Below are 26,169 nucleotides of genomic sequence, written 5' to 3' on the forward strand. Positions count from 1 at the left end.
CATTTTCTGACTTTCTTGAATATGATAGTGGACTGATACGTCTGTCTGCCTGTCTGTCTGGGCAAGATGCTTTGAAAAGATTTTTTCTTATAGTGGGGAGGAAATGGGTAGACAGCTGTGCTGTGCTGTGCTGTCCTGCCCTGACCCACTCCTTCCTGGAGGTGGCTTTGCATGATGCTACATGCTTTCAGAGGCTAAATCCATGACAGTCTGATGAGGTTTCATGGATGTTGATTGTGCACAGCATCTGCAACAGTTGCCTGAGGATGGGATCATATGGCACAAAATGAACTGCATTTTAAACTCAATAATGAATACAAGAATGTTCCCTTCCAGCCAATATGTGGCTGATGAAAACACCCAGGATGATTATGATAAAATCAGGACATTACAAAGGAATTCAGTGACAATGAGTAGGATATCAAACATAAATTTTATTAAAAAAAACTCAACACAAGAACTAACAATGGCTGTATCACACTCTTTCACACAAGGCAGTAGTTTGTTGATTCGTCTTACACGGTATTCATCACCTTCGAGCAAAATTTTTGTCCATTGCCATTCCAGACCTCTGGATGTTGTTCATATTTGATCGAATACGCCCTTCAACAGTCTCTTGGGATGCAGCAATCGAAAGTTGCTTCCTGTGAAATTAATAGATTGGTAGATTTGTGTAAGAGAAACACATAATAAAATATGAAGGCAATTTGAAAGAAAGAAAGAAAGAAAGAAAGAAAGAAAGAAAGAAAGAAATTTCGTTTGAAAAGTATTGACTCCCAGATAAGTAAGCAAAAGATCACATTTAAAAAGAATATATTTTGCTATGAAACAACTTTACCTTACAAAATCTTTATCAAAATCTTTCATCTGCTTTTTCTCATATTCTTCCTGTGCCTTATTTCTGGCTATGTTCTTGTCCCGCTCTTGTTCCCTCCATTTGGCATTATCTAACATTTCTGCCCTTCTGCGTTCAATTTCTTCCTCAGTTAATTTCTTTTTTTCCGGCTTCTTCCAGTTCCTGTCAGCCTTGTATTTATCTGTATAGGTTGGTTTATGCTGATTCCTTGAATCAGTCTTTGGATTATTTTGCTCCGTTCTGTCCCTGTCCTGATGTCTGTCCTGTAATAAGTGGAAAAATCACTACCTTGAAGTCTTTGGTCTGCCTCTTTATGTGAAACAAACAAGGTGTTATAAAGAATGGACACTTGCTCCCACCAAGTAAATCCTGTGTCACTGGAGCTTGTCAGTTGAAAATCATTCTGGCTGTTATGATCCCTTCAAACGTATATACATGCAAAATGTAGCACCTATACTGACCAGCCAGAACATTATGGCCAGTGTCCTAACAGAATATGGGGTCACCTTTGGCATGACATTTGGCTTTAATTCATCAATTCATGAATTCTATATGACACTGAAACATGCCAGCAGACAGAGGACACCAGTTATACACACTTTCAGCAGACTATGAGGTTGTTTAATGACTTACAGATGATAGAGAGAGTTTGTACCTGGCAATTTTGAGGAAAAATTGAGAGAAAATGAAATCAATAAAAAATTACAGGAAATGAAATAAAGTCCAAACAAAAGACCAAACAGAATATGAAGGCAGTGATAAAGAGCAATGAAGATGAAATGTCTCGTGAAGCTGCACAAGTTAACAATAGGTGAACTGTGAGGGTGAATATGCTTTGGAGTTGCCATACTTGCAGTATGGAAGCAATGGTGTTGGAGGCAAAATATCCAGCAGACCAGAGAGGCAAAATAAATATCCAGGTCCCTACCATTACAATTCAATTCAAAGAATGTTCAGCTATATGAAGTGGGATGTTCTCAAAGAGTTATTTTGTGACAATTCATTGTTCCTAAAAGTTTGTTATCTCCTACAAACTGCTGGAATTACTAGTCACCTGATACAGAATGCTGGCAGTGATTCTGTACATGTTAAGACTGGGAAAGTTAGAATGCTGATGTTATGAGTCAATTGGTTTTACAATGTGGATGTAAGAAACACTTGGTAGGAAAGCATGTTTGGAAATAACACAACAGTGCCTGGCATGTTTGTTACTGAGATACTATGTGGCATACATAGATGGTTACTCTGTGAAGTGTGGGAAACATTTTGTACAGCATTGAGCCTATTAAATCAAAGCACAACTGACTAAAATTACAGCCTCAGTATAACAATCTTTTCTCTTATTTTACTGAAGGGTAATCAAGATTCTTTTATACATCTTTTGGACAAAGCTCTTCTAGGTAATTTGGAATGTGAACCTGTCCATTAAATGTTTCACCACAAAAGTCAGTAATAGATCTATATCTCATTAAGGATAATAGCAGAGAGGGAGGATTTAATAAAGACACTGTGGCTGCCATCCAAATTATGATAATGTTGTGCAGTAATAGATATAAAGCAGACAGAAATGTGCTAAACTCCTGGAGTTAGGCATTCTTTTTCATCAACAGCATTTTGACAAGGTCAAGAGCAGCATGTCCCCTTTTCCTGAACAAAAATAATGACAAATTTTTGTGTGCACTCAACAGTAATGATCTTCGTAGTTCTACTATATTTTGATAGCTGCAAGTGCTACTAAAACAGATGAAAGAGTCTAAAATATTCTTTCAAATGTTTCTAAACCTGATGACACACATTTACACAAGCAAATTAATACAATTATAAAATTATTCTATCCCAAAAAAAAGTATAATCAATCAGAAAATTAAGAAAAAATCTAAAAAAGAAGAATGTGGACTGTTAAGGGTGAGCTAACTATTCTACTATACACTCAAATTTCTAGCTTAAATGCAACATCTTAAAAGCCAGAACAAACTAAATGTCACATCAACAAAAATTAGGAGGCATATCTACACCTAGGTTAACCATTAACCACCAACCAGATTACTAACTACACTGTTTTAAGAGTGGAGTTACGGGGATTCATACATCACAATCATAGAGGGGAAGGAGAGTAATTTTCCCTTGTTGTACTATAAAGCAATGCATAAAAATAACACTGCCATATAAAGTGATGTCAGAGTGACAAGTGTGTTGTCCGAGTGACCATAGAGACAGATGCCATGGTGCATACAGCTGGTAGCTCTGAAAGCAGCTCACTAGCCCCCACTATTAGCTACTTTTTCTACCACACATACAAATGACTCAAGGGCACAATAATAACTTGTAGAAGAATGGCACACTGTGTTCCCTACAGGCCTACTTGGCTATTATATTGGCTAACTCATTTCCCAAGATTTCTTCATGCCCTAACTCGTAGTAGAGTAAGTTACACTTCCTTACTGCAGCAGGAAAAAGGAGTGCTTTATATTTTGTATCATTATCTTTGTTAGGTACAGTTTTGTATTAATTGTAGAGCACTTGGGAAATTAGAGTAGATGAAAAATTTCTTCTTTCAATTATACCTATTCTACTGAATTGCCTTCAAGATTGCATGCAGTTCACCCATACGTACTGTCCTGGAAATTTGCATATTATTCACATTGGGAGTAAAAATAACTGGACAGCAAAAGCTGTCTTTTGGTTTGAATTGGCATTGTACACAATAGTAAAATTGTGCTGCTTGTCTAAAATTTTATAAAGACTTACGCGTGGCACACAATCAGTTTCGAGTGCTGTGAATTTATAAAACAATACTGAAAGATAGAAATGGTTATTTCTTCTATTTTTTACACTGGACTAGTTTCCTATATATAAACACATCAGAATACAACAAACTCCCATTAAAATGCAAACATTCACTATTTCAAAAGAGAAAAAACCTTTGCTAAATCATGCAGGCAATCAACAAGATGCATGTTTGAAAATTTAAATGCCCCCTCCCATTTTATTTTACTTTGTTTATTTATTGTTTCAATTACTACTTTTCTCTCTCTCTTCTATTCCTCCATTAGTAATATAGCTTTAATTTTATTCTTTATAGTGCTCAGACATTATATGTACCTTCTTTTGATGATAATCTACTTCATCCATTGAACTTCTGTCATGTTTTCTTTTCTTGGAATCTTTTGGCTTGGAAGACAGTTTTTTGTCTTTATCAGTATCAACACAAATAGTTTTCAATACAGCTAGGTCTGTTTCTTTAAGCTTCTCTTTCAATTTCTTGTACTTGTCTAAAAGAACAGCATCAATATCACTATCGCTGTCTTCACTGTCACTATTTTTCTTCCTTTTCTTCTTTTTCTTTTTTTCTTTCTTTAATTTTTTCGGTTTTGATGAACTACGGGAACTTAGCTGAATAAAAATAATTTTATTTTAGTACTTCTATGTGTTACCTTAGTGATACAACAGAAAAATAGGTTATTAAACAAGTACAAAATGAGTAATGATGTCTTTTGGCTAGAAATGCAAAAGAATAGAGTCATCTCCTTTTCCTCCTTTACACTATCATTAATACAGCATTAATATAACATAGTACAAAATACCAGCTGCTGAAGCTTCTTTAGCTTCACAGGATTTTTTAGTATCTGGCTACGAGTTTCAAGCTCTTTCTTTCGAATAGCAAACAAGGGATCCTCCTGTAGTTTCCTCGCTAGATCAACTTGAGGTGCAAGGAGACTAGCAAATGAAGAATGCTCACCACCTGCTAACAAGAGAAATAAAACATTAACAATCTCTACATCAGCTTCAAAAATTTATAAAGCAAAACAAGAATCAGATTTACCTTTCTCAGCAAGATTAATATCAACTACCGATGAAGATGATGCTGCTGCTTTTTCAGACTCCTGAATTTGCTCAAAGGTTTTGTCAATAGATCTGCCAAGAAGGTACTCTTCTCTGTCCACTAACTCTCCAGGTTTCTTGTACATCCATTCCAGTTTATGTTCATTTTTCTTCCTGAGAAATAAGCAACAAACTAGGTGGAATACTTTCCTAAGTTGTCTCCACTACTACTATACTGCATAACCCACCAAAAAATGAGTGTAGAATCATTTGCCCTTGCCATTTCAAATAGAACTGAATGAGTGACTATCAGTATGCACCTCCATCATTATGAATTAATTTATCAAAATTAATTCACTGACTGTGCATTCCCCAATATCAACCGTTTTATGTGCAGGTCTACTATCTAACAGTGACACAAAAATCTGTGCCAGACAAGGACTTGAACAATCATTAACAACACTGGTCTTGATTCCTCCTCGCCTCATACTCCCTGTTGCAGCAATCCAAGTAATGTTGTAAGCACTAGGAGATGAATTTATTGAGCTACAATACACAGATGTAGACTGATGACATATGGAAGTCTGGGTTGATAGGGGAGAGTGTAGTATAGCCGAATTGGTTACGGTGACTGCTCGTGATAAGCGGGAAATCCAGGTTCGAGTCCTAGTCCGGCATAAATTTTAATGTCACTTTGGGTAGCAGATTTATGCAGCTGATGACAATGAATTTGCAATCAGTGAATTGATTTCAAAAAATATTTCATACAGCTGTGGATTGTCAACAATGTCTGTTCTTTCAGACATGCATATAAGTAATTACGAATTAACTTATGGCCGTAATGTTACAAGCATGTGGCAGTAGGTATTATGTTCCTTGATTTAGTAATCCTGCTGAACACATCTATTGATCATTCAGTATAATTATGCATATGTCCTGCAAGGTCGCTAGTCATGGTATGGTACGATACATCTGCCAGCACTTTTCCTGGGCTGTGATTTGGACTTAATTGTTACCTACCGACTATATTTGGCCACCACACAAATTTGTCTGCTTGCCTACTTTGGGGCTGTCTTTGCTTCCCATTCAATGGGTGGTTGTGTTTTCAGAAAATGTACTGATGGCATATTGTTGCACCGAGAGCATAGTTCATATCCAAGTGTTTCCCACCCAAAACCACAAACAATGCTCTCAGCAATGAAGTACGAGTTATTCAACAAACATTCAGGGTACAGTATTAACCATGAGGTATTCAGTGCCAGAATACTGGTAATGCACATACATCCTGCATATTTGTGTTTTTATTTAAATTGTTAATTGACACTTTCTGATCTGGAACTCAGTTCCTCTGATCATAGTTGCTCTGGATATAGTTGGCAGCCCTGATGCAGACCATACATGCTTTAATATTGACCTCTGTCAATGAAGTTAATATTACACCGCAAGGAAATTAATTAGAGCCTATTTCATATTATCTATTTTCACACACACACACACACACACACACACACACACACACACACACACACACCTATTTTCACACACACACACACACACACACACACACACACACACACACACACACACACACACACACAAAAAAAAAATAAGAAGAAGCAACACCTAATGGCTGGAAAAAAAGAAGAAGAAGCAACACCTAATGGCTGGTTTCCTCCATGTAGGTTTACATACAAATTTAAGACATTTGTGTAAGTATTACGTGAAGAATCTAGGTCGTTTTCCTTATACATATATTTAGTACTACCACATCTACTTGGGGAACTAAAGGTTTTAAGTTCCATTTTTATCTGTTTTCAAAACGTATGTGCGCATACGCGATCTAAGGCCAAAATTTTTAGGTAAACAAGTTTTGAGTTTTAACATTATTTCAAGTACATTATGTTAATATATTAATAGTATACATGTATATTAGTGTTCTATATAACTTTAGTGACTCTTGTGATCTGTAGCTGATAGAATATTACTGTTATTGTCTACATAAATTTTGTAAAAATATTGTAAACAACCATGAACAAGACGTGTTTGAACTGCCATAGGAAAGTTAGCTTTGGGGTTTTATGCAGCTGTTGTGACAGATGGTTACACTGGGGAGGGGGAGGGGGGGGAGGGGATGTAGTGGCATGGGAATTGGGGACGTAAATGAGTCTCTTCCATGACATTGCAGAGTATGTTCGAAGGATAGGAAAATAGCTGAACAGGGAGAGAAGATTAGAGCCCTTAAGGCTAAACTGGATAATGCTACGGAGGAACTCATGAACTTATGGGGGGAGAAGGGTGAAGACAGGTGGAAATTGGTAGCAAGGAGGAAGAGCCACAGAAAGAGAACTGTATCTGACAGTTTCATCATTGGCACAAACAACAGATTTGCCTTGCTACCTCAGTTAAGGAAGAGGCTCAGGTAGATGTAAGTGTATTTAATACTCAACAGACTTTCACTAGGAAACAAACTATTTCAAAAAAAGTAGAAAGTAGGAGGAAAATTCAGTTGTTAAGTAGTAGCCATGGAAGAGGTGTAGGGCAGATCTTGCAGGAAAAATTAGGTGAGAGGTACCATGTCACAATTTTTTTCAAGCCCAGTGCATGTCTTAGCCAAGTGATAGAAGATGTAGGATCACCATGCAAGGGTTTTTCAAAGCAAGATCATGTTGCGATAGTGGGTGGAGCAGAAAACAGTACTGATAGGGATCAGGGCTACAATACTGAGTATGAACTTGTGAAAACAGCATCTGCAACAAACCATACAAATGTCAACTTGATTCCTGGTTTCATGCGGTATGATCGGCCCCAATTGAACAGCTCTATCAGGAGGGTTGACATGGAGCTAGATCAGCTGCTTCAGGTGGCTACTTTATCAGGCATAGGTTTGGTCCCTGTTGATGCTATTGGCAGGTGGGACTTCACAAGGCATGGGCTGCAGCTCAGTACTCAGTAGGAAAGGGAAGGGTAAACTGGCTGGGACGACAGCAAAATATTTAAGGGGGGACACTGAAACTCATGGGACTACCTCCTTTTTAGGCTAAGATCAGTGTCTAATGATTGAACATTGAATGAAGTTAATGAGAAGCTCAGCTAGGCAAGTACTAGCGATGTTAAAATATCACAAGATTCTCATAAAATTACAGTGAAAAATAATGTTAGTAGTTAGTATATTGCACCATAGTATCGAGTTTCTTGTTTGTTTAGAAAATTTAGAAACCAAGGGTGGAATAGACATACTATGCGTGCCTGAAGATCATACAGTCCCAGATTATGGAAAAGGTAAATGTAGGTGGATATAAGTTCTCAGCACATGTAAGCAGAGACACTACAGACAGAGGAGGATTGCCATATATGTTAAATTTTATCACAGTGTGAAAAATTTAGAAACTAAAATATTTTGTGTACAGAAACATATAGAAGCATGTGTGTGTGATCTAAAGGGCTCCAAAAAGGTTCAAAATCATGAAATGTTCAATTTTTACTTTTCTGCATTTTAAAAATCTACAGATTTTTTTCCTTTTAATTGATATATAATTTATTCAGTTCAGAAGACTACAACTATTTTTTAAATATTTTTGAAATATGTTCTGCATGGGCATGGCCCACTGTGACACTGTTAAATTGCTGTCAAATGACTCATGAATCTACATGCTGATCATGTACCGTTTAGTGGTCTGAGAGAAAATAAGTATTACAAAATAGGTGTTATGGCTAACCTGTGATAGTTCAATATACACCGCTCGTAATACTGGAAATTTTTGAAGTGAATTCTGTTCATTGATGTCTCTGGAAAGCCAAAGGTACGTATTATTTCTGTAAACAATAAAGACGATAACCCAGTGTGTGAATCTAATCTTGCTGGTACACCTGCCCACTGCAATGAAAGAGAGAAAGAAAGTACTTCGCAGAGGAAGCTTGGTTCAATTAGTGAAGTGTATGAATGTTTTATGGGCGAATCAGATGTGAATGAAATACTTGATATGTCAGTTCTCAATCAAATTTTTGCAACCTGTGTAAGATGTATTCTGTGTAGTGAAGTCAGCCTGGAACACACTATATAAAAAATCACGTCGGATTTGACAGTGAAATGCATGGTACGTGTTCATACATGACCACTTTTTGGAACAGTATTGCAGTAGCTCCAAATGAAGAAAATGGTAGCAAAATTTATGAACACTACATTAGATTTGTTTATGCCTTGCATACACCTGGTAAAGGTGCTGCTGTTGGTGCAGTTTTCTGTGGCATGATGACTCTTCCAAATCGCCAGATTAGGTTTATGAACTATAACAGATTTATAGGGTCTAAAGTAGATGTCTGTACGGAATCTATGAAGAGAGCTACGGAAGAGGCAGTAATAGAAAACAATGCTAATAGAGACTTGACTGCAGCATTCAATGGTACCTGGCGTAACCAGAGACACATATCTCTTCATGGTGTAGTATCTGCCACCAGTACGTATAAAGGGAAAGTTTTAGATGTAGCAGTAATATCTAAATATTGTAGGTGTCCACAAAAAAATAAAGGTACACATGAAAATAATTGCACAGCTAACTATAGTGGCAGTAGTGGAGGAATGGAGGTATCTGGTGTCGCTAGTATATTTCAACATTCTGTTGCACGTGATAAAGCGCGATATGTGAATTACCATAGTGACGGTGATTCAAACATATTCAAAAACTGAAGCGCTTTGGTGATAATGCTGTAGTGCAGAAATTTGAGTGTATTGGACACATACAAAAATGAATGCAATCAAGACTTCAGTGACTGAAAGCTTTGTTCAGAAAACAAAAACTGATTGATGTTGAAGGGTTGGATGAGAAGGGAAGGTTAACTGACAGTGTAATTGAAAAATACAGAACTATTATGGAATGGCTATTAGGCCCCCCCATGAACCATGGACCTTGCCGTTGGTGGGGAGGTTTGCGTGCCTCAACGATACAGATAGCTGTACCGTAGGTACAACCACAACGGAGGGGTATCTGTTGAGAGGCCAGACAAACGTGTGGTTCCTGAAGAGGGGCAGCAGCCTTTTCAGTAGTTGCAAGGGCAACAGTCTGGATGATTGACTGATCTGGCTTGTAACAATAACCAAAACGGCCTTGCTGTGCTGGTACTGCGAACGGCTGAAAGCAAGGGGAAACTACAGCCGTAATTTTTCTCGAGGGCATGCAGCTTTACTGTATGATTAAATGATGATGGCGTCCTCTTGGGTAAAATATTCTGGAGGTAAAATAGTCCCCCATTCGGATCTCCGGGCGGGGACTACTCAAGAGGATGTCGTTATCAGGAGAAAGAAAACTGGCATTCTACGGATCGGAGCGTGGAATGTGAGATCCCTTAATCGGGCAGGTAGGTTAGAAAATTTGAAAAGGGAAATGGATAGGTTGAAGTTAGATATAGTGGGAATTAGTGAAGTTCGGTGGCAGGAGGAACAAGACTTCTGGTCAGGTGACTACAGGGTTATAAACACAAAATCAAATAGGGGTAATGCAGGAGTAGGTTTAATAATGAATAGGAAAATAGGAATGCGGGTAAGCTACTACAAACAGCATAGTGAACGCATTATTGTGGCCAAGATAGATACGAAGCCCACACCTACTACAGTAGTACAAGTTTATATGCCAACTAGCTCTGCAGATGACGAAGAAATTGAAGAAATGTATGCTGAGATAAAAGAAATTGTTCAGATAGTGAAGGGAGACGAAAATTTAATAGTCATGGGTGACTGGAATTCGAGTGTAGGAAAAGGGAGAGAAGGAAACGTAGTAGGTGAATATGGATTGGGGTTAAGAAATGAAAGAGGAAGCCGCCTCGTAGAATTTTGCACAGAGCACAACTTAATCATAGCTAACACTTGGTTTAAGAATAATGATAGAAGGTTGTATACATGGAAGAACCCTGGAGATACTAAAAGGTATCAGAGAGATTATATAATGGTAAGACAGAGATTTAGGAACCAGGTTTTAAATTGTAAGACATTTCCAGGGGCAGATGTGGACTCTGACCACAATCTATTGGTTATGACCTGTAGATTAAAACTGAAGAAACTGCAAAAAGGTGGGAATTTAAGGAGATGGGACCTGGATAAACTGACTAAACCAGAGGTTGTACAGAGTTTCAGGGAGAGCATAAGGGAACAATTGACAGGAATGGGGGAAAGAAATACAGTAGAAGAAGAATGGGTAGCTCTGAGGGATGAAGTAGTGAAGGCAGCAGAGGATCAAGTAGGTAAAAAGGCGAGGGCTAGTAGAAATCCTTGGGTAACAGAAGAAATAGTGAATTTAATTGATGAAAGGAGAAAATATAAAAATGCAGTAAATGAAGCAGGCAAAAAGGAATACAAACGTCTCAAAAATGAGATCGACAGGAAGTGCAAAATGGCTAAGCAGGGATGGCTAGAGGACAAATGTAAGGATGTAGAGGCTTATCTCACTAGGGGTAAGATAGATACTGCCTACATGAAAATTAAAGAGACCTTTGGAGATAAGAGAACCACTTGTATGAACATCAAGAGCTCAGATGGAAGCCCAGTTCTAAGCAAAGAAGGGAAAGCAGAAAGGTGGAAGGAGTATATAGAGGGTCTATACAAGGGCGATGTACTTGAGGACAATATTATGGAAATGGAAGAGGATGTAGATGAAGATGAAATGGGAGATACGATACTGCGTGAAGAGTTTGACAGAGCACTGAAAGACCTGAGTCGAAACAAGGCCCCCGGAGTAGACAACATTCCACTGGAACTACTGACGGCCTTGGGAGAGCCAGTCCTGACAAAACTCTACCATCTGGTGAGCAAGATGTATGAAACAGGCGAAATACCCTCAGACTTCAAGAAGAATATAATAATTCCAATCCCAAAGAAGGCAGGTGTTGACAGATGTGAGAATTACCGAACAATCAGTTTAATAAACCACAGCTGCAAAATACTAACACGAATTCTTTACAGACGAATGGAAAAACTAGTAGAAGCCGACCTCGGGGAAGATCAGTTTGGATTCCGTAGAAATACTGGAACACGTGAGGCAATACTGACCTTACGACTTATCTTAGAAGAAAGATTAAGGAAAGGCAAACCTACGTTTCTAGCATTTGTAGACTTAGAGAAAGCTTTTGACAATGTTGACTGGAATACTCTCTTTCAAATTCTAAAGGTGGCAGGGGTAAAATACAGGGAGCGAAAGGCTATTTACAATTTGTACAGAAAGCAGATGGCAGTTATAAGAGTTGAGGGACATGAAAGGGAAGCAGTGGTTGGGAAGGGAGTAAGACAGGGTTGTAGCCTCTCCCCGATGTTGTTCAATCTGTATATTGAGCAAGCAGTAAAGGAAACAAAAGAAAAATTAGGAGCAGGTATTAAAATTCATGGAGAAGAAATAAAAACTTTGAGGTTCGCCGATGACATTGTAATTCTGTCAGAGACAGCAAAGGACTTGGAAGAGCAGTTGAACGGAATGGATGGTGTCTTGAAAGGAGGATATAAGATGAACATCAACAAAAGCAAAATGAGGATAATGGAATGTAGTCAAATTAAGTCGGGTGATGCTGAGGGAATTAGATTAGGAAATGAGGCACTTAAAGCAGTAAAGGAATTTTGTTATTTGGGGAGCAAAATAACTGATGATGGTCGAAGTAGAGAGGATATAAAATGTAGGCTGGCAATGGCAAGGAAAGCGTTTCTGAAGAAGAGAAATTTGTTAACATCCAGTATTGATTTAAGTGTCAGGAAGTCATTTCTGAAAGTATTCGTATGGAGTGTAGCCATGTATGGAAGTGAAACATGGACGATAAATAGTTTGGACAAGAAGAGAATAGAAGCTTTCGAAATGTGGTGCTACAGAAGAATGCTGAAGATTAGATGGGTAGATCACATAACTAATGAGGAAGTATTGAATAGGATAGGGGAGAAGAGAAGTTTGTGGCACAACTTGACCAGAAGAAGGGATCGGTTGGTAGGACATGTTCTGAGGCATCAAGGGATCACCAATTTAGTATTGGAGGGCAGCGTGGAGGGTAAAAATCGTAGAGGGAGACCAAGAGATGAATACACTAAGCAGATTCAGAAGGATGTAGGTTGCAGTAGGTACTGGGAGATGAAAAAGCTTGCACAGGATAGAGTAGCATGGAGAGCTGCATCAAACCAGTCTCAGGACTGAAGACCACAACAACAACAACATATATACACAAGGGCGGTTCAGAAAGTAACCTCCGATTGGTCACAGTGCGGGTTGTGGGGGGAGTAGCGACGCCATATGTGCGTTCACGCACTCAACAGGTCAGTCGGCATCAAGCCGTGGTCGAGTGAACGTTGTACCTGTGCTAGTTTAGTTTTTGTGGCAGTTTGAAATGTGTGCTGCAATAGAAAACCCCGCCAAATGTGAAGTGCGTGCTGTCATAAGGTTTTTTACAGCCAAAGGATATTCTGCAGCAGCTATTCATCGTGAGCTTTGTGCCGTGTACGGGCCAAGAGTTATGAGTGAAGGAGTTGTCCATGAATGGGTACGTTTATTTAAAAGTGGACAAGAAAACGTTCATGATGAAGAGAGGACTGGTGACTGACGAACTCGTTCAGACAGTTGATGCAAAAGTTCGTGAAAATCGACGTTTCTCAATGTCGGAGTTGTCTACTGGTTTTCCACAGATTTCTAAGACTCTCTTGTACGAGATAGTGACAGCAAGATTGGGTTACCGTAAGTTCTGTGCACGATGGGTGCCCAAAATTCTTACCGACCACCACAAAACTCAAAGAATGGCCTCTGCATTAGACTTTCTGTCACGTTATGAGGATGAAGGAGAACCATTGTTAAACAGAATCGTGACCGGTGACGAAACCTGGATTAAGTACGTGAACCCTGAGACAAAAGAACAATCAAAGATGTGGGCACATTCAAATTTGCCTACCAAACCAAGAAAAGCCTCGCAAGATTTTTCTGCCAGAAAACTGATGGCAACGGTGTTTTGGGATGCCAAAGGGGTGTTGTTGATTGTATTCATGGAACGTGGTATGACCATTAAACAAGACGTGTACTGTGAAACAATAAAGAGTTACGACGGGCTATACAGAACAAACGCCGTGGTATGCTGACTTCCGGTATCGTTTTTTTGCACGATAACGCCCGTCCTCACTCTGCTCTTGCTCTTAATATATATATATTAATGACCTGCCGCTTTATATTCATGAAAATACCAAGCTAGTTCTTTTTTCTGATGATACAAGCATAGTAATCACACCCAACAAGCAAAAATTAGACGAGGAATTGTAAATAATGTCTTTCAGAAAATTATTAAGTGGTTCTCTGGAAATTGACTCTCACTAAATTTTGAGAAAACACAGTACATACAATTCTGTACAGTAAATGGCATTACATCATTGATAAATATCAACTCTGAACAGAAGTCTATTGCTATAGCAGACTATTCAAAATTTCAGGTTGTGTGCATGGATGAGAAATTGAGTTGGAAGAAACACATTGATGATTTGCTGAGATGGTTAGGTTCAGCTACTTACACTACTAGGGATACTGAAAATTTTGGTGATAAACATGTCAGTAAATTGGATTACTATGCCTATTTTCATTCACTGCTTTCATATGTCATCATATTTTAGGGTAATTCATCATTAAGAGAAAAAGTATCCACTGCACAAAAGCATGAATTCAGAATAATGGCTGGAGTTCATCCAATACACCTTGCAGAGATTTATTTAAGGAAAATTCACAGTACCTTTGCAATACATACATTCACTTATGAAATTTGTTATTAATAATCCATAACAGTTCAAAAATAGTAGCAAAGCGCATAGCTACAACACTTGAAGAAAGGATGATCTTCACTATTCTGTGTTAAATTTGACTTTGGCACAGATAGTGGCGAACTATGCTGGCACAAAAATCTTTGGTCATTTGCCAAATGGCATTAAAAGTCTGATAGACAAATTAAAAGAATTTCTGAATGACAACGCCTTGTATTCAATAGATGAATTTAGATATGAAGTAGCACACACACACACACACACACACACACACACACACACACACACACACACACAGAGAGAGAGAGAGAGAGAGAGAGAGAGAGAGAAGGTGATTCTAATTAAAGTTAGACTTTCAAAATGCTGTAGAAATAACACCACTGGTCAGAATGGTGTCAAGTTGTAATGGAATATTATCGGAGAAGGGGGAAAACATATGGCAGAAGAAAAGAAAAAGTGTGAAAATTGATCAATAGATGGTGCTGTACATGTCAGAATACGTAAATGAAAACACCTGTCATGTGCACGACCCATTGAAGTTGCTATAAACACACCGGGTACACGGCTTTTCCTCCTTTCACATCTACGACGTTCACCATGTCTGTCCCAATGCAGGATCATACTCCGCTTTTAAAGCCGTATTATAAGAATGATGACTGTGCACACATTGCTCTGAAGAAGTTCCGGACACTGAGGGGTTTGAAGACTGCCATGGGTCTGGAGAAAATGATTCAGGAACTCGAAAAGACTGGCTCTTTTGGTGTACAACCTGATAGAAGGAGGAAACAAATTGATTCGACATCAGTGGAAGCAGTGGCCACAGCAATGTATGAGGAGATGAGTGCTGGTGAGCAAACTTTGAGTGCACGGAGAATTGCCCGTACATTGGAAATAAATGTGAGCACGGTGCATAAAATCCTACAAAACATCTTTCTTTGTATCCATTCAAAATTACCCGTGTACACAAGTTGCTTCCTGTTGACCTGGTGGCAAGAGAGACCTTTGTTTTAGAATTTCTTGCTCGCATGTAAGTGGACAATGATTGGCTGTGGAAGATTTTGTGGGCAGATGACGCTCACTTCTATCTGTCAGGATATGTCAATACACAGAATTGTTGAATATGGGCAACGGAAAATCCACATGCAAATCAACCAGTACCACTGCATCCTGAAAAGGTCACCATGTGGTGTGGGTTTACGGCATCATTTATCATAGGGCCATATTATTTAGAAGAGACACATGCTTCCTATTACCTGTACCATCGCTGGTAAGCTCTATGCGTGTCTTTTGTGCAACCATGTCATTCCAGCTCTCCAACAGTGTGTATATGTAAGTGGGATCATTTTTATGTAAGATGGCGCACACCCGCACATTGCAAAGCTAATTAAGCAGCTGCTGAAGCACCATGTCGGAAATGCTAGAATTATTAGCCACCATTTCGCTACAGCCTGGCCATCCCAATCACCTGATCTAAATTCGTGTGACTTCTGGCTGTGGGGATATCTGAAAGATAATGTGTTCAGTGTTCAAATTGCAAACTTAGCTACACTGAAGGCACGCATTGCGCAACGCATTCTGAATGTGATTCTGGAAACACTTCAATCAGTTGTGGAACATGCTGTTTCTCAATTTTAATTTGTTGCAGAAAATGGTGGACAGTATATTGAACATGTTTTGTACCAGTCACATGGAAATTAATAATCTGATTTGATTTTGACTGATGCTTTTTTATGCGGTTTTTGGCCTCAGGACAATTAAAAACCAGTTTTTCCCATCCAATGTGATATGACCTTGCCGAGGTGGGTGCACTTACATAACTAACAGTATCACATCTGTAAACCCATGCACACTGAGTAGTACAGTTTATTTAATGTCAAACATACACCTTAGGCATTTTGGAAGGTTCTTTTGTCATTTGTAGTCAACCACTATTAAATTATGACGCTTACAGCACCAGCTATTGCTACATTTTATAACTGCTTATTTTTCTTCTGCCATACCTTTTCCCCCTTCTCCGATGATACTCCGTTGCAATTTGATGTCATTCTGACGAGTGGTGTTATTTCTACAGCAGTTTGAAAGTTTAACTTACTCAATTATGCATGCTCGATCAAGGTGGACAGTGTACTTGTGGCTTTAAAGGCTACATTACTGTTCGTAAACAGTTATTAGACCCAACCTGCAGATGGCTGACTACCATGGGCTGAAACCTGCATCCTGCCCTTGCTGGCAAGTGCATCTTTGTTTGATTGAGCATAAATAAAGGTAAAGCAGAGAGCTGATACGGTAATGCTCTAGTGACACATGGCCAGCATCATCTAACAAGTACTTTAATTTGACTGTGACCCTCAATGCAGATGATGTGTTTAGTTGCGAATGAGAAACACTATGCTCTGTAATTGATAAACTTGCTCATTGGATGAATGTGGTATAATTCTTATCACACTATGTTTTAAAGCTGACTGCCTTACTCAATTACACCCTTCTCTTCAGCATATTTCTTTATATCTTCCTTGTCCTTTTCTGCAATTATTTCACGACGCAGATCATTAATTCTTTTTTGCTCCTCATCATGTCTTTGCTCTGCTTTCCATACTTTCTCAATATTTCTTGTAGTAGATGGATGCCATGACTTCTTTAAGTTCTGAAAAGAGCACATGTTAATAAAGAATATAAATACACAGATAAGTAAGTATAGTATTCCATATGTGATACATATCGCTATTTTCTGAAGAAACTAAAAGGCGTATAAAATACTGTTCTGTGTTACTTCTTACTGTTTTATTTTATCTATCAGACACTGCTGATGACACAACTTTATGAGACATGTCATAACATGGCAATAATTTTTAAAAAAGAAAAACATCATGATATTGAAGTATAAATATGACAAAAATATGCTATCATAATAACAATAAACAATTAAAAGTCTATAACCTAATAAATGCAGCCTAAAATAATTAACATATTGTATAAAAGGGAAGGTGTCAGATGTGTCATATCAAAGGGTACTGTTCTGCAACTGTATGGAATAATTCAGGAAAACAATGAAGATCAATAAGTGAAATTGAAGTCTTCAAATTGGATTTGGAAAGTTGTGTCTTCTCGCTGCAAGGTTTAACCTCTCATAGAAATTACAATACTTAAAGATGTGCTCACAATCTAGTGATCATTCCTTTGTTTTCAGAACAGATGATATTGTTCCTTTTAAACAAGTTCATTTTCACAACCACAAATGTCATGACCAAGCTGATGTACTGTGATTAATGTTAGTCATTTTTAAAACATTTATGCCAGTTAACTCAACTACAAAGATTATTTCGGGTGTTGATAGACAGACTCTTAATAACATATAACATTCACATTGATAGCATCGCGTTGAAAAGTAGGCCAATGAAAATTTTTTAAGCGATTCCAATTAGTTGAGATTATTGCTGGTAGTCAATGTTAGTCGGTAGCATGGAGGAAAAATGGTATCAACACTTATTCATATTTGTTTCAGATATTCTAGATTAATCTTGTGATAAATTTGAGAATCACCACAGATGATGTTTATAGCAGAATATTTCCACACGAATTTCGTTCAAAATCATTGTTGCAGCACGCTATAAACATCCAGCAATATTCCTGAGAAAGCTCGAGAGTAGTTGAAAACAATGCGTGTAATGTCAGTTTTGTTTCGTTAATAACTGTTAATGTGCAGGTAATAATTCTAATCAGTTTCTCATTCCACATTTAAGAATTTCATTTGAATCACTTACCAAATCTCCTCCTCCCATTATAGGTTACTGACACTTTGCGTACACTACAAGACACAGGAGTCAGGACTGTTTAATGTTTACATTTACAAACTTCGTCTGCAAGTCAACATTAAACAATCATCTCTGGTTACAGATGTTGTATAGTGTATCAATATGTTTGATTACGTAAATTAATTTGTTGTATATATGTGCCATGTCCACTGATTTAACTTCATCCAACACTCGGGCAAGTTTCGCATATCTTTCGCGGAATAACCGAAATATCTTGTTCGATTAACTCTAACAGAAGCGCTTCATGTTTGTTCTGCAGAGTAACTTCAGAAATGCACAACTTCTTCCATACGTAATTTTTCCCCGCGAAAGTTTAATAATCATTAACATTTTCAGAGATGGCTTTCTTAAACGTTAGTGAGGGGTCTGTTTTAGACAATTATCGTGCTCTCAAAATCATTCCCTACGATTTTTCGAATGTCGTATACTTCGACGTAACGAAACTGCTAAACCCCGGAGATAATTACCGTAAAAGGGCAAATTCTAGCCATGGATAACCGAATATTAATATATTACAGTTGACATTATCTGAATGAAAATAGTTACAAGGTGATATTCTGTATCTCTTTGTTTCAGCTACCAAGGTTTGTGGCCACATCTCTGAGAACAGCGAAATGCCAGCTGACTGAAGGAAGGGGAAGTGTTTGTTTTGTGTTGTGTTTATGGTTAGGTGAAAAGGGAAACAAAAAAGTAAATTGATTTTAAAAATATCAACGGTCATACGAAATTTGGTACATTTGCAATCGACGAGATTTTATTAAATGTTCTTCTTTATTGTCAAGGTCAGTTTAGATTTGCAGTGTTGCGTGACAGTATTCTGTTTCCTTGCATGCTATGACTGATTTGATACTTTATAATGAGATGTACTGCCAAAAATGCATGTACACGTGCCAAGACAATAAATAACTGCATTCGAAAACATTTGAGTGTTAATTATTTCCATACAAAAGCATTGTGCGTCTCCGAGTTAATTCGAATTTGTAGAATAGGAATCCGTCGGCGTAGAACGTATATAGAAAAGAAGCATTTCAGGGCATTAATGAGCCGTTGCACCTTTGATTAATGCATCATAATTAAGATGGACAAAACAGACAGCAAAAAAAATATCACTGCGCTCTATAGAAATGCGGACTTAACTTTGGATTTAAATCAATCGTTGGAAACAGTCTCAGTGGGTTGCCGCAAATCAGTTGAACCCCTATCTGGACTTTATACAATAGAAGTTAACTGTCGAAAGCCATTCCTTACATATTAGTCTTGAGATACCATGTCTCTACAGCAAATAGGTACACAATTGTAAACTGTAACTGCCTCTCCTGTAATAATTGTATCAAGGAAGCGAAAGGTTGTAACTGCTGAAACTAAGCATGTTTAGTGTTTATGACCTGAAAGCACTTTAAGTGTACAACTTAAGAATCTAAGCTTATCTTCAATATAGTGATACCACAGGAAATTTTCTACGTACACAAAGTCGCAGATAGACACGATCTTTTTAGAGTAAAGAATCTGGTTTTGATGAATGGCGTACACATTTGAGCCATCGTTTTCTTGTGTATCTGCTGCCTCTCGTCCCCCTCTCCCTCCCTTCCCTGAAACGTATCAGTTCCCAATGCTAAGACAGCTAAATGAGTAATGTTACCTCAATCTTTTCAGCTAGTTCTGTGAAACATTTCTTCTTTTTGTTATTTTCTATTGTAATGTGATTCTTCATTGTTGAATTATAAATTTGCAACAAAATTAATTAAAACTGAAAATAGCCCATTGATTACTGTCAAAACTTTTGTAAGGAATGTAAAAGTGCTACCAAACTGCATATTCGAAGCATGCGTATTAAAGAAATTTTCTCAGGAACAGCTTCTGCAGGCTGACTTCTTGGTATCTTGTTTCTACACGTTACCATTACTTCTTGTTTATCTCCTAAATAAAGAATTGTTTTTCTTTGCGTGGTCCCCTGATTTGAAACAAATTGTACGGCATACCAATATTTAAACTGCTTACAATTAGTTCATTTCTCACAGTGCATTGTTATTGTCTATATTATCAGTCATTTAAAATATGCTCACATCTTAATTTACGTTTCAGTAATGATAAAACTGCCCATAAATTTTGAACAGTGACGGACTTGTAATTTAGTAAATATTTTAAACTCAGAATGCAGAATTTAGCTACGTCACCTCCGATTTGTCATATCTGGTGAAATATCTTGGGGAAAGAAACTTGAGTTGTGGGTATTGGTGATTCTGATGCCACACTAGTGTTATGATTGGCTCCATCTTTGACCTATGCAAATGTCTAGGTAAATCTGTGGAAGTTGCTAGTGTGGAAGACCAATGGCTCACCAATGAATTGGGTGCATCATAAAGGACAATGTGTGATCATAATTAGTTTCCTAAAAGTCTAAAGACTGACCAAAACAATTTCAAATCCAAATGATTTATGGTGTTTTTGCTGGCATCTGTAGATTAAATTATTTCAAAAGATTACACTAAAGAGCAACAACTAGCAAAGTAAAGCATTGCAGCTTGGTTGGAAGTGTTAATATGAGTGAACACTCCTTAGTGTATTCCAACAAAATAACTGCTTCAAAATGAAAAAATTAACCTGCTGGTAAAAAAGAAAGAAACATGTATGATTGGATGGCATACATTGATTGTGACACTGCTTGGAATTCCGGATTTTCAACAGAAACCTGTAGGTAGGTACTAGATAATACTGCAGGCACAACAAAAAAACAACTACATGTAAGTGTGCTGGGAATGTTGTAACTGAATATTGCTATTAATTCAGCCCAAACATCCCTGGTAGCAGAAAAGTGGTTTTACTGCTGGAGTCCTGTCAAGGTGGCAGATTTCAAGCTGTCACTATCAGTTTAAACCCTTGCTTTCGACAGAGTGGCTTTAGAACAGAAATGTGTCAAAGAAATAAATAACATAATTATTAAGAGTATATCCTAGTGTAATACAATAACATCTAAATAACTTTGCTGCCTCTTGGCATCTTTGATATTGTCACTATAAGTGAAAAGAGTTACGCAGACACCCTCAGCTGTCCATTTGCTATGTACATAGAAACTAAGTCGGAATGTTGTATTCTTAACAGAACTCATAGAATTGTTCTCCATAGCATAACTGCAGGAGATGTACTGAAATGGCTGCAGGCTCTGAACTAAACGGCTCACTGCTGGACTTGAACTGTCTGAGTGCGTGACCGCACTGTGTTTTCTTTTGTGCCTGTCAATGAAAGGATTTCCACCTCCACTAGTACAAGGCAGAAACAATGCAGTCCACAGTTAACAGTGTTCCCTTTGGCAGTTGGCGGTGCTGTCAGCACATGAGTACGACATGCAGATGGATGTGGCACAGGAGTGGAAAATGGTCCAAACTTGTGTGTACCATCTGGAGGCTGCTGCCCAGCACCGAGAGGTGGCAGGTGATTGGTAGTAGAGAGAATAAATGTTATTCTTTTACCATGTTAATAATCAGTTCTGTAGAGCATAAACTCGTAGCAAGGAAAGGAAACTAATCCCCTGATAAGGAAATTAATCCTCTCTCCCCCCTGCAGGATGATATCTTGTCACCATAATAGAAAGGAAAGTATCACATGAGCAGATTACATTACAGGAATAAGAATATAATGAGAATGTGATATCAAGTAAGGCTTCCCTAAAATTTGTTAGGTGCCATGCATCCCTTCGTGACCTTCATAAGTAACAATTAATTGCATATCAACTAAGACCCAAACTCAACCATACCAGTCATAGCCAGTACAGTAACTATAACTGATTCACATCAAACCATTTGATTCTTGATTTCAAAGTTTATGTATTTACAGCTGAGTTAATGTTCTAATTTTCCTTCCATGGTATTCTGACAACTTTCGTAGATGTTTTCATCACAGACTAAGTGAGAGAAAGGCTCTCTCCCAACATAGTGATTGGACTGAACATCGGGTGAGGACCCATCTACTGCCAAGGATTTTCTTTAGTGGAAGGACTGAAACTATAAGCAGTCATCTTCATGAGAACAATCAAGGAGCTAGAAGAAAAGAACCCCAGTTCAAAGAGTGACACAAATGGCTTGGAGATCAATGTGCTAATCATATGCAGCTGCATAACAACATAAAAAGGTGCCATTGATACAGGATGGCACAATGATAAGTCATAAGCTCATCATGGGTCTGAGCTTGGAATTGTATTTTATTATGACATCATTTGACTTATTGCTTTGCTGATTTCTCCACTTCTTTGAATCAGTTTGTGCCACGTATATCCTAAACATGATTTGTTTGTGATGATTCATTGATTATAATAAATTGTTAAACAGTAAATCTGTGATTGCAATATACTAATATATTCCTTGATTCAATATGACTCTGTGAAGTCCTGGGTGGATTAGATACAGTGGTCTGAGAGAAGACAACCACTCACTAACAGAGGAAGTTTTAAACAATAGACAGATACATCAATACATCAGTAAAACATGTCCACCTGTGTTTGTCTGATGTCTTGTTAGATTCAGCTGCTGAGAAAATTGTGTGTGCATGTGTGTGTGTGTGTGTGTGTGTGTGTGTTCTCATGCAAATCCTATCCTGAAGGCCAGCATTCTTGGAAGTGTGGACAGAGTCATCACAACCAGATTTTTTTAGCTTTCCCCTTTATTGGCTTCACCAACTCACAGCCAAACTGTAACATTCCAACTTAATTATGGCCTCATAATTCATGACATACTCAGAAAAAAAACAGTCAAATATTTGTGATGACAGCCAAGAGGAGAATACTTATTTTGGTGCTAGAAATTGGTTGCCTCTTGCCCCATCTCTTATTGGTTTTACCATCCAATTGGCAGAGCAAAACAAATGTATTGCCAACCTAATGGCAGTAGAGAAATACCACCGTGACTGCAACTGGCTCTGAACTGGACTTCAGCTGGATACCTCTGTGAAGTATTCTAGCAACAAATTATGACTAGTGTTAATGTAGTTATACTGATAATTAAGTGAATTACTTCTAAATTCTGCCTTAATACGTGCACTGTGCTTTGTGATGGAAGACAAAATCCAGAAATGACTAATTGGAGGGCTTGGGGATTTGAGTGACAGCAGTCAGAGATGAAGGATTTTAGAACGTAGATTATTGCAAAGGGGGGGGGGGGGGGGGGGGAGAAAGAAAAAAGAATCGTATGAATGAGAAATTTTTGTCTGCCATTAGGATTGTATTTTGATAGTATGTTCCATCTAGGTGGGAAGTTTAAGTAAAATCAGCCGTAACAATATTATGAAAAGGAAATTAGCTATTCACTGTATAGCGAAGATGCTGAGTCACAGATAAACACACCAAAAAAGACTGTCACAAATAAGCTTTTGGCCAGCAATGCCTTTGTCAAAACTAGACCCCACACACACACACACACACACACACACACACACACAAAACTGCAGTCTCTGGCAATGGAAGAGACAGTGGCTATATGACTCCACTACATGGTGAGTAGCAATAGCAACTTTCCTTTTCATAATATTGTTACATTCCATCCTGGATTTTCCACTGTTTGATTTAAAATCAACCATACGTAAATCAGAAGCTAAAGAAGACAAATTTACTATAGTCTCCATGTATCAGGAAGGTCGTGGTTTCAACATTTAAAAAATGCTGAGCAAAAATCTCTTAATCCATTGTTCTTTGCTTAGTGCCTTGATACGCTCCTAGTAGCCTTCCTTTAGTGTGATATAAGTTATGTGTGGTATAAGTTAGTCTGCATTGCTATTCTGTTTTCACATCCATGAATAATCATCCTCTTTTACTGTGTGTACGCTAGATTATGATTTGCAAGATAAGTTGTTACAAACTGTTTATAAGTTATTTTTTTTCTTAATGATGGTTAGTATAAGAGCAGAATAAAAAATTTCACCATAGAAGTAAAAGAATTGAAAGTAAGATATTAATACCTGGTGTATCAAAAGATACAGTACAATTTCAATGTGTTGTGGCATCCAAACTAATAAAGATATTCACACCGTGTTTGGCTTATGTGACAATCTATCTCACAAAGTTTTTATGTCACACAATCAATTGGTACACATACACCTTTGGTGGCACACACAACATGCAGTCTGTATTCAGACTCTATCTACTCTCGGCGCAACATCTTTGCGTCAACTGTGACAATGGCAGCAACAATTCAATCCTTTAAATGACTGATGGGGTTGAAAGTCATTTGGTAGACTCTGTCCTTGACCCATCACCACAGAAAGAAGTCCAGTGGCGCAATGCCACGCAACCTAGGAAGCCAGGGAACTGGACCATCCCTGCCAATCCAATGATATGGAGACAGCTGGCCTTGACCGTCTTCTACAGTCTGAGCCCATATGGTGGTTCATTATCTTGTTGGTACACACACAAAGAAAACTTGAGTTTATCCCTCACATAAGCCAAACATGCTGAGAATATCTTAATTAGTTTGGGTGCTTTAACACATTGAAGTTTTAGTGTACCTTTTCAGGCAAAGGAACCATAAATAGCTACAGTGATGGAGTGTACTCCAGTCTCCATTGCTAAAGGAATAGTATGGTGTTTTATGTAACTGAAGGGCCATCAGACCTTGTTCCAGCTGTGGGCATCACATACAAGCACAGACTGGAAAAGGTGCATAATGTCAGCACATTTGATTAAATCATATTATCATGGATGCTCAGCTCATGGTACACTCCATCTCCAAGGATGTGTGGGTCTTAACATTCAACTTATGCCGTCTCAAGAATGCAGTGTGATTATCTTGATTGCGGGAAACAGGAAACGCTAGTGTCAACCAAGTTGTGCACAAAAACATGTTGAATGTAGGAGGTGCCACCAACTATCATGCATTGTAGCAACCGGCCACAGTGTTATAGATCACTCACCAATTCACTGCCAGGGTAATACAACCAACGAGCAACATTATTATCCATCTCCTTTCTTAACAGGTACTGGAGAGGTCACCTCACATAGTCACTATGGGATACCTAACGACCACATGTCACAAAGCACAAAGTTTGTCATTGGTGCAGAAACATCTCAATTTCACACTAAAATCGTAAAAAAATTACTGTTGTGGTGATTCACTGCACTCCTGACTCCGTGCAGGTATAATACGAGTACATAGAAAACTACATGAAATAGTGATCCTGATTGGCCACAGGACACCATAAAAGTAGGCGGTAGAGATATTCTCATGTGGGAAATGTTTCTACAGTATGAAAAGGGTTCCCTGAAATGTCTGCCATTTCTTCGAAGTGTAAATGGAATAGGAACCTAATGCCCATTATAAATAACTGTTTGTTCACCAAGGGCACTCTGTAGGCAACTTGTAGCTACATCAAGACTATGCACCTCCCCAGCGTTCCTTAGTTGTGACAGAACAGTTTGAGGAACACATCATAGACCTTATGATCCGTTGGTTTCGTTAGTTACAAAGTAACATATGTTGCTGCAAATCACAATTTTCGTTTATCCACATTGTGCAGAACTCCCTACGACAACTAATTCCCACTATCAATTGCATTTTTCATGCTTTATGGCATTTTTAGGTGAGATGTTCGTAGTGTTTGAGCTGCTACATTATTCTGGTGCCCTTAATGCAGTATAAAAACACACAGTTTTGTAGTTGCTCAGTGTATCCTTCTCTATAGGTAATGAAAAACTTGGAAAATAATTTTACTGGCAGATTTCTTATAGTTCTCTTACACAGAAACTTCCACATAGGAGGAAGAAAAGAAATTTATAAGTAAATATTATTTCCAAATTCACCACTACCTATAGAGAAATATATGCCAGTAATTTCAAAATGAAGCATGTTTATATAAAAGATACCAGACTAATCAGGCTCACATGTCACAATCATCATGGCTAAATATGTCATAATACATAAAACTGCTCCTGAAAATGAGAGCTATAT

General features: G+C 38.0%; 2 protein-coding genes across 4 annotated transcripts in view; one reads left to right on the forward strand and one right to left on the reverse strand.

Annotated features, from left to right (window-relative positions):
• Positions 1 to 414: 414 nt before the first annotated feature.
• LOC124797850 (pre-mRNA-splicing factor CWC25 homolog) lies at positions 415 to 18,776 on the reverse strand. Of its 3 annotated transcripts, none has more exons than XM_047260912.1 (7): positions 18,191 to 18,776; positions 16,901 to 17,073; positions 4,680 to 4,852; positions 4,441 to 4,598; positions 3,959 to 4,249; positions 839 to 1,119; positions 415 to 644 (listed from the first exon to the last, which is right to left on the reverse strand). In XM_047260912.1, the coding sequence occupies exons 1-7, from the start codon at positions 18,206 to 18,208 to the stop codon at positions 530 to 532; spliced, it is 1,209 nt and encodes a 402-aa protein (XP_047116868.1). In that variant the 5' UTR covers positions 18,209 to 18,776; the 3' UTR covers positions 415 to 529. The 3 variants fall into 3 exon arrangements, with proteins under 3 accessions (XP_047116868.1, XP_047116867.1, XP_047116869.1); XM_047260911.1 differs by having other exon boundaries at positions 4,441 to 4,601; positions 18,191 to 18,773; XM_047260913.1 differs by lacking the exon at positions 3,959 to 4,249 and having other exon boundaries at positions 4,441 to 4,601; positions 18,191 to 18,774.
• A 30-nt stretch (positions 18,777 to 18,806) lies between these two features.
• LOC124797849 (probable phosphorylase b kinase regulatory subunit beta) overlaps positions 18,807 to 26,169 on the forward strand; it is a 195,084-nt gene continuing 187,721 nt past the window's right edge. The window contains 1 exon segment of the mRNA XM_047260909.1: positions 18,807 to 19,023. The gene's annotated coding sequence lies outside the window, so the exon portion shown is untranslated.

This window comes from Schistocerca piceifrons, chromosome 5 (genome assembly GCF_021461385.2).
Source record: "Schistocerca piceifrons isolate TAMUIC-IGC-003096 chromosome 5, iqSchPice1.1, whole genome shotgun sequence".
In the NCBI taxonomy this organism is placed as follows: domain Eukaryota; kingdom Metazoa; phylum Arthropoda; class Insecta; order Orthoptera; family Acrididae; genus Schistocerca; species Schistocerca piceifrons.